The sequence below is a fragment of the Salvelinus namaycush genome, chromosome 21, assembly GCF_016432855.1.
Source record: "Salvelinus namaycush isolate Seneca chromosome 21, SaNama_1.0, whole genome shotgun sequence".
NCBI classification, from domain to species: domain Eukaryota; kingdom Metazoa; phylum Chordata; class Actinopteri; order Salmoniformes; family Salmonidae; genus Salvelinus; species Salvelinus namaycush.
This window is the reverse complement of record NC_052327.1, coordinates 42,966,765-42,975,534: the sequence shown is the minus strand read 5'-3', so window position 1 is coordinate 42,975,534 and position 8,770 is coordinate 42,966,765. Positions and strand designations below refer to the sequence as shown.

At 45.2% G+C, this 8,770-nt stretch overlaps 1 protein-coding gene across 3 annotated transcripts in view; it reads right to left on the bottom strand.

Annotated features, from left to right (window-relative positions):
- Positions 1-2,411: 2,411 nt before the first annotated feature.
- The window catches only part of furinb (furin (paired basic amino acid cleaving enzyme) b), a 222,386-nt gene continuing 216,027 nt past the window's right edge, over positions 2,412-8,770 (bottom strand). The window contains exons 12-15 of one of the 3 annotated variants that reach the window (XM_039017714.1): positions 8,235-8,362; positions 3,850-3,978; positions 2,837-3,124; positions 2,412-2,794 (exon numbers count right to left, since the gene is read on the bottom strand). In XM_039017714.1, coding sequence (XP_038873642.1) covers positions 2,412-2,794; positions 2,837-3,124; positions 3,850-3,978; positions 8,235-8,362 — 928 coding nt within the window. Of the gene's footprint in view, positions 3,125-3,849; positions 3,979-8,234; positions 8,363-8,770 lie in introns of all 3 variants that reach the window. The other 2 variants (XM_039017715.1, XM_039017713.1) reach the window with 2 other exon arrangements.

The window sequence follows — 8,770 nt, the reverse complement described above, 5'->3', positions numbered from 1 at the left end:
ATGAACTTATCCTCTGCTACAGAGGTAACTCTGGGTCTTCCTTTCCTGTGGCAGTCCTCATGAGAGCTAGTTTCATCATAGCTCTTGATGTTTTTTGCGACTGCACTTGAAGAAACTTTCAAAGTTCTTGAAATTTCCCAGATTGACTGACCATGTCTTAAAGTAATGATGGACTGTCGTTTCTTTTTGCTTATTTGAGCAGTTCTTGCCATAATATGGACTTGGTCTTTTACCAAATAGGGCTATCTTCTGTATACCACCCTTACCTTGTCACAACACAACTGATTGGCTCAAATGCATTAAGAAGGAAAGAAATTCAAAAAATTAACTTTTAACAAGGCACAAATGCATTACATTACCTCATGAAGCTGGTTGAGAGAATACCAAGAGTGTACAAAGCTGTCATCAAGGCAAAGGGTGGCTACTTTGAAGAATTTAAAATTTGTTTAACACTTTTTTGGTTACTACATGATTCCATATGTGTTATTTAATAGTTTTGATGTTTTCACTATTATTCTACAATGTAGAAAATGATAAAAATAAAGAAAAACCCTGGAATGAGTAGTTGTGTCCAAACTTTTGACTGGTACTGTATGTTCTTAAAAATACAACATAATACCAATAACTTAATAATGCATGTCATGTCTGCCAAGGTGAAAAATACCAGCAAGCCAATACATTTGCTTGTCAAAGTGTGTGAAGTGTGTAATAACAAGAGAACGCTATTCTCTTCTTTCCACTGATAAAGACTTGGCGGTGAAAGAAACCCTGAAAATCAATACAGCCTCCAGAGGGAGATTGAAGACAATATGATGTAATTTCTTGCCAAAAGCAAGAGAATAGAGAAATGTTGAGAAGGTCAAATAGCTTTTTGGGTTAAGTGCTTTTTTAGAAAGATGGCAACACACATTACCGCAGGGTTGGTAAATCCCTCTGTAGGTAAACCAGTGTGCCAATATAATCAAGTGGCTTACTAATATAATCTGCCATCCCTCCTCCCACTTGTTCTACAGGGTGTGTGTTTGCTGATTGATGCATGGGCTTTCTGCTTATGTCCAACAAACAACCACACTACTAGGACTTTTGCCTTTCAACAGTTGCCTATATTGGTATTCAGTGCTATTAAGCTGTTGTGGACAATATTTCTAAACTAAAGCTCAATAGTTATCAAAACCCTGAAGACTACTCCAAAAGAGTCTGTGCTGGATTTCTGATGTTTCTACACTTGCTTTTTCCATGACATAGACTGACCAGGTGAATCCAGGTGAAAGCTATGATCCGTTATTGATGCCACTAAATCCCCTTCAATCAGTGTAGATGAAGGGGAGGAGACAGGTTATATAAATATTTTTTTAAACTTTGAGACATTTGAGACATGGATGGTGTATGTGTGCCATTCAGAGGGTGAATGGGCAAGACAAAATATTGAAGTGCCTTTGAACGGGGTGTGGCAGTATGTGCCAGGCGCAACAGTTTGTGCTAAGAACTGCAACGCTGCTGGGTTTTTCATGCTTAACAGTTTCTGTGTGTATCAAGAATGGTCCACCACCCAAAAGCCATCCAGCCAACTTGAAACAACTGTGGAAAGCATTGGAGTCAACATGGGACAGCATCCCTGTGGAACAGTTTCGACACCTTGTAGAACTCAATATTAGGAAGGGTTCTTAATGTTTTGTACACTCAGTGTATAGTGGGGTTGTATTAGCTGCTGAAGAAGTGCAGCAGCCCACTGATTATGGAGCAGAGTAGGAAGCTCTCAAAGAACAAGCAGTAGGAAAAAGTTTAATCAGAAGGTGTTTATCACAGAGAGAATCTAATTTACAAATCCAAACTTTCTCTTTCTCTCTCTGTTGTACATTAAATAAACCCTGCTGTGTTCTTCATCCACTCAGAAACTGTGTTGGGCGGCTATTTAGCTCTTGTGTACAAAGTCACAGTCACACATACACGCGCATGTATGCTGATCTCTTCCCATGCCTGCTCATATTAGGACAGAGGCTCAGGGCCATGTGTATACCGCAACAAAAATAAGGTCAATGGGAAACATTAGCGAAAACTATGGATCCCCAACTCAATTCAGAAACTGTAGTTTCCCTTTACCCTTGGGCCAGGGGAATAATCTTATTTAAGTCTTTAAAAGCAAAGGAAAAGAATATACAATAAAATATGGTACTTATAGAATTAAAACATTTTCTGTTGACTAATGCTTGAGGGTGAATCAGTGGACCTGGAGGTGCTTGCTGGGCTGCCATCACATCCCTGGATCAGCATATCTGTGTATCAGTCTCAGCAAGGGACGAGGCCTGAGCCAGACCCAAACCACAGACCCATAAGCTCCAGCAGAGGAAGGGGCCGGAGAGACCAACCCCTCTGAAGAGAGTTTCCCCCAGATGTAGGGGTCAGAGAGGGGGCTAGAGGGAGCTCTGTGTCCTGATAAAGGCTGTCCTCTCACTGTGGCAGTCTAGCTCCTCGCTGTCCGATTCAGAGCCCCCCAGTGTTACCTGGTCCTCGTCCCTCCACACAGTGGGGATCCCCTTATAAGACACCCTGCCCTGCCTTTCCCAGCCCAGCCCCAGGCCGAAGCCAAAGCCCACACGGATGCCCCCCGAGGCCCCTCCCCCTGTTTCCACAGAGTGCAGTTTGGTCCTTCGGGCCCAGGGGGCGCAACCAGAGCGCAGCTGCAGCAGGAGGAAAACCCCGGCGAAGGCTGCCAAGATGAAGGCACAGCTGAGCACTGCAAGCAGGGTAACCAGAGGGGAGGACAGGCCCAGGTTAGGCCCTGGAGGCTCTCCCTCTCCCCCCTGCTCTGACCCCACTGGGCTCTCCCCTGGTCCACTCCCCTCTCCCTGGAGGACTTGGCCGGTTGGGGACTTGCGCTGGACTTGGTTCTGGTGTAGGCAGGCGGTGAGGACCAGGTGACTGTGAGGGGGGCAGGAGAGGCAGTCGTTGGGCCTGGGGCCGGAGCAGGTGAGGCAGGCAGGATGGCAGGGCAGGCAGGCCTGGACGGAGGACAAGTCCACCCAGTTGTCCAGGGACAGGTTGAGGAGCTGGGGGCCTGAGGTGAAGCCGGGGGGGCAGAGCTTCACACAACCCTGCAGGAACAGGGAGAAGCCTGGGCTACACTCTGGATAGGGGGAGAAAGGGGAAGAGGGAAAGAGAAAGAGTAAGAGATGAGAGAGAGAGAAAGAGTGAAAAAGCGAGATGATACCCATACAAAGGGGGATGAGGTGCTGCTTTTCTGAGCAGTCAGTGGGGACAAACGCTCGTACATAGAACCCCACACAAAAAGGCAAAAACATGCCTGAAACCTTTTAACAATCCTGCCATATGCATGAGAAGCCCACATCCACATGCTGAGTGTCACCAAGAGGCATCTGACCCCATCTGCTTCCTCTCAGCCTCCCAAAACACAGCTGCTCTCCAACCCAACACCTCTCTCAATGTCATAGCCCTACTGCTGCCTGCCAGCCACTACTACATACCCTCTCTGCTTTTCTAGTGAACCACATATGTTGTTTTCTCACATATTTAGGATGATGCATATTCATAGCTGGCGTACAAGAGTCACAACATCACGATAAGTGAGACATTCAAATGGGTTTGGCTTGGCATTAAATGTGTATTCATGGTTTTGCGCAACCCTCAAACTAGACACTGAATATATTATGACCTGAGCTAGGCTAGATAACTTCATAAGTAGGTCAAGTAAGTGAATACTGTCCATAGCAATGAGCAAGGAACTCAACATGTCCCATCCTCAGTACCAGCAGTTACCTATGGAGGGCGATGTCTCAATGTGTAAAGAGAGTACGAATCTTAGTGCTAGCTAGCTGTCTCAGTGTGTCTCACCTATGCAGATCTGCTGGGCGTCGAAGGTCTTGCAGCTGTTGTTGGACGGCCGGGGGAAGTCAGGAGACAAGGGGTTAATGGAGCTGGAGCCCGTACCGTACAGGATCAGAGTAAACTGACTCAACACACCTGAGAGAGGGGGAGGAGAGAAAGGAGGGAGGAGAGAGGAGCGGAAGAGAGAGAGAGTGAACACATTTCAAACTCAAGAGAGAGGAGAAAGAAGAACAAAGAGAATGAACAATTCAATACCCCCAAGAGGAGAGAGGTAGACTGGGTGAGTGTGTCAGAGAGATAGTAATATAATGATGAGAAGAAGGAAGAGGTAGGTGAGCTGACTGACAAACCAAGGGAGAGGAGAAGAAAGGCTGACTAAGAACATGAGAGAGAGAGAGAGAGAGAGAGAGAGAGAGAGAGAGAGAAACTGCACACCCTAATTGGCAAACAAACAAACCAAAACAAAGGCAGTCTTCTAATGCTTTGTTGATTTCAAAAACGTTTCTGACTCAATTTGGCATGAGGGTCTGCTATACAAATTGATGGAAAGCGGTGTTGGGGGAAAACATACAACATTATAAAATCCATGTACACAAACAACAAGTGTGCGGTTAAGATTGGCAAAAAACACACATTTCTTTCCCAAGGGCTGTGGGGTGAGACAGGGATGCACCCCCACCGTCTTCAACATATACAGTGCATTCGGAAAGTATTCAGACCCGTTCCCTTTTTCCACATTTTGCTTCGTTACAGCCTCATTCTAAAATGGATTAAATAAAACAAATCCTCAATCTACACACACTACCCCATAATGACAAAATGAAAACAGAAATACCTTACTTACATAAGTATTCAGACCATTTGCTATTAGACTTGAAATTGAGCTCAGGTGCATCCTGTTTCCATTGATCATCCTTCAGATGTTTCTACAACTTGATTGGAGTCCACCTGTGGTAAATTAAATTGATTGGACATGATTTGGAAAGGCACACACCAGTCTAAATAAGGTCCCACAGTTGACAGTGCATGTCAGAGCAAAAACCAAGCCATGAGGGGGCTCGCGAGTGGCACAGTTGTCTAAGGCACTGCATCTCAGTGCTAGTGGCGTCACTACAGACCCTGGTTCGATTCCAGGCTGTATTACAACCGGCCGTGGTTGAGAGTCCTATAGGGCAGCGCACAATTGTTCCAGCGTCGTCTGAGTTAGGGTTCGGCCGGGGTAGGCCGTCATTGTAAATAAGAATTCGCTCTTAACTGACTTACCTAGTTAAATAAAACAAATAAAGATTAAATGAGGTCGAAAGAATTGTCCGTAGAGCTCTGAGGCAGGATTGTATTGAGGCACAGACCTGGGTAAGGGTACAAAAAAATGTGTGCAGCATTGAAGGTCCCCAAGAACACAGTGGCCTCATTGTTAAATGGAAGTAGTTTGGAACCACCTGAGTAATCGGGGGAGAAGGTCCTTGGTCAGGGAGGTGACCAAGAATCCGATGGTCACTCTGACAGAGCTCCAGTTCCTCTGTGGAGATGAGAGAAACTTCCAGAAGGACAACCATCTCTGCAGCAGTCCACCAATCAGGCCTTTATTTGGGCTCCCGAGTGGCGCAGCAGTCTAAGGCACTGCAATTCAGTGCTACAGGTGTCACTACAGACCCTGGTTCGATCCCAGGCTGTATCAGGAGTCCCATAGGGCGGCACACAATTGACCCAGCATAGTCCGGGTTGGGGGAGGGTTTGGCCGGGGTAGGCCGTCATTGTAAAATAAGAATTTGTTCTTAACCGACTTACCTATTTAAATAAAGGTTAAATTAAATTAAATTAAAAATACAATTATGGTAGAGTGACAGCCTGCTTGGAGTTTGCCAAAAGGCACCTAAAGGACTCTCAGACCATGAGAAACAAGATTCTCTGGTCTGATGACACCAAGATTGAAATCTTTGGCCTGATTGCCAAGTGTCACGTCTGAAGGAAACCTGGCACCATCTCTACAGTGAAGCATGGTGGTGGCAGTATCATGCTGTGGGGATGTTTTTCAGCGGCAGGGACTGGGAGACCAGTCAGGATTGAGGGAAAGTTGAACGGAGCAAAGTACAGAGAGATCCTTGATGAAAACCTGCTCCAGAGCGCTCAGGACCTCAGACTGAGGTGAAGGTTCACCTTCCAACAGGACAACGACCCTAAGCACAAAGCCAAGACAACACAGGAGTGGCTTCGGTACAAGTCCCTGAATGTCCTTGAGTTGCCCAGCCAGAGCCTGGACTTGAACCCAATCCAGCATCTCTGGAGAGACCTGAAAATAGCTGTGCAGCGACGCTCCCCGTCCAACCTGACAGAGCTTGAGAGGATCTGCAGAGAAGAATGGGAGAAACTCCTGAAATACAGGTGTGCCAAGCTTGTAGCGTTATACCCAAGAAGACTCGAGGCTGTAATCACTGCCAAAGGTGCTTCAACAAAGTACTGAGTAAAGGGTCTGAATACTTATGTAAATGTGATATTTCAGTTTTTATTTTATTTATACATTTACAAAAAACAGCTTTTGCTTTGTCATTATGGGGTATTGTGTGTAGATTGATAAGGCTGTAACGTAACAAAATGTGGGAAAAGTTAAGGGGTCTGAATACTTTCCGAATGCACTGTAAATCTCAGTAAGACAAAAATAATGGTTTTCCAAAAAAGGTCCAGTTGCCAGGATCGCAAATACAAATTTCATCTAGACACCGTTGCACTAGAGCACACAAAAAAATACATACCTCGGCCTAAACATCAGCGCCACAGGTAACTTCCACAAAGCTCTGAACAATCTGAGAGACAAGTCAAGAAGGGTCTTCTACGCCATCAAAAGGAACATCAAATTCGACATAAAAAATACTTGAATCAGTTTTAGAACCCATTGAATTGTTAGATACTACTGCACTGTTGGAGCTAGGAACACAAGCATTCCGCTACTCCCGCAATAACATCTGCTAAATGTGTGTATGTGAACAATACAATTTGATTTGATTTGATTAACACTTTATGGTTATGAGGTCTGGGGTCCGCTCACCAACCAATAATTCACATAATGGGACAAACACCAAATTGAGACTCTGCATACAGAATTCTGCAAAAATATCCTCCATGTACAACGTAAAACACCAAATAATGCATGCAGAGCAGAATTAGGCCGATACCCGCTAATGATCAAAATTCAGAAAAGATCTGTTGAAATCTGCAACCCAAACCTTACATAACAAAGCCATCACTTACAGAGAGATGAACCTGGAGAAGAGTTCCCATACGCAAGCTGGTCCTGGGGCTCTGTTCACAAACACAAACAGACGCCACAGAGTCCCAGGATAGCAACACAATTAGACCCCACCAAATCATGAGAAAACTAAAATATAATTACTTGACACATTGGAAAGAATAAACCAAATAACTGAGCAAACTAGAATGCTATTTTGCCCTGAACAGAGAGTACACAGTAGAAGAATACCTGACCACTGTGACATACCCAAAATTAAGGAAAGCTTTGACCATGTACAGACTCAGTGAGCATAGCCTTGCTATTGAGAGAGGCCGCCAAAGGCAGACCTGGCTCTCAAGAGAAGACAGGCTATGTGCACACTGCCCACAAAATGAGGTGGAAACTGAGCAGCACTTCCTAACCTCCTGTCAAATGTATGACCATATTAGAGACACATATTTCCCTCAGATTACACAGATCCACAAAGAATTCGAAAACAAATCCTATTTTGATAAAATCCCATATCTATTGGGTGAAATACTTCTTGTTGCAACAAGAAAAAAGCAACCAGTGAAGAACAAACACCATTGTAAATACAACCCATATTTATGTTTATTTATTTTCCCTTTTGTACTTTGTAACTATTTGTACCTTGTTACAACACTGTATATAGCCATAATATGACATTTGAAATGTCTCTATTCCCTTGGAACTTGTGTAATGTAATGTTTACTGTTCATTTTCTATTTCACTTTTGTTTATTATCTATTTCACTTACACAATGTAAACATATGCTTCCCATGCCAATAAAGAGAGAGAGAGAGAGAGAGAGAGAGAGAGAGAGAGAGAGAGAGAGAGAGAGAGAGAGAGAGAGAGAGAGAGAGAGAGAGAGAGAGAGAGAGAGAGAGAGAGAGAGAGAGAGAGAGAGAGAGAGAGAGAGAGAGATGGGGAGTGAAGTGATATAGTGTGGACAGGAATAAGGATGAAGAGGAGGTGGAGGAGTAGAGAGAAGCACTCATCTTATTTCCCCTGCTACACTGAGACTGCAACAAACAACATCAGAGGAGACCTTCTGGAGTGAGGAGGGAAAGGAGAAAGAATAGGGGAGCACGGAGCCTCTGGCGTATATGAGGAGGGGTATGAAGGTACACAGATGTCCTGTTACCATAGTCGTGCCCTTGTTCTGAGACGTTCTCTATCTCCAGGGTCCACTCCCCTCGAGGGTCCTCATCCCACGAGTGGGTGGTCATGAAGGCCCAGTCATTAAATCCCTCTGATGAGTAGTCTTTAGGCCTGAAAAGAGGGCAAGAGAGAGAGGGGGGGAGATAGAAAGAGACATAGGGAGGGAGAGCGAGAGCGAGAGAGAAGGAGGTGTAGAGAGAGCGAGAGAGGGAGAGGGAGGGGGGGATAGAGAGAGACATCGAGAGAGAGTGCGAGGGGGAGAGTGAAAGGGGGAGAGAAAGAGGAGGGGATAGAAAGAGAGACAGGAGAAAGAGAGAGAGGGGGAGGGAGATTGGGAAGAGAGACGGCGGTGGGATAGAGAGAGAGGGGGAGAGAGAGCGGGGCGAGACAAAGATAGAGGGGGAGAGAGAAAGAGAGAGAAACATAGAGACAGAGAGACAAAAACAGAGAGAGAGAAACAGAGAGTAGTTAGGGTTCACAGCCGAAAGCATTCATCTCATAGCAACCGCCCTGAACAGT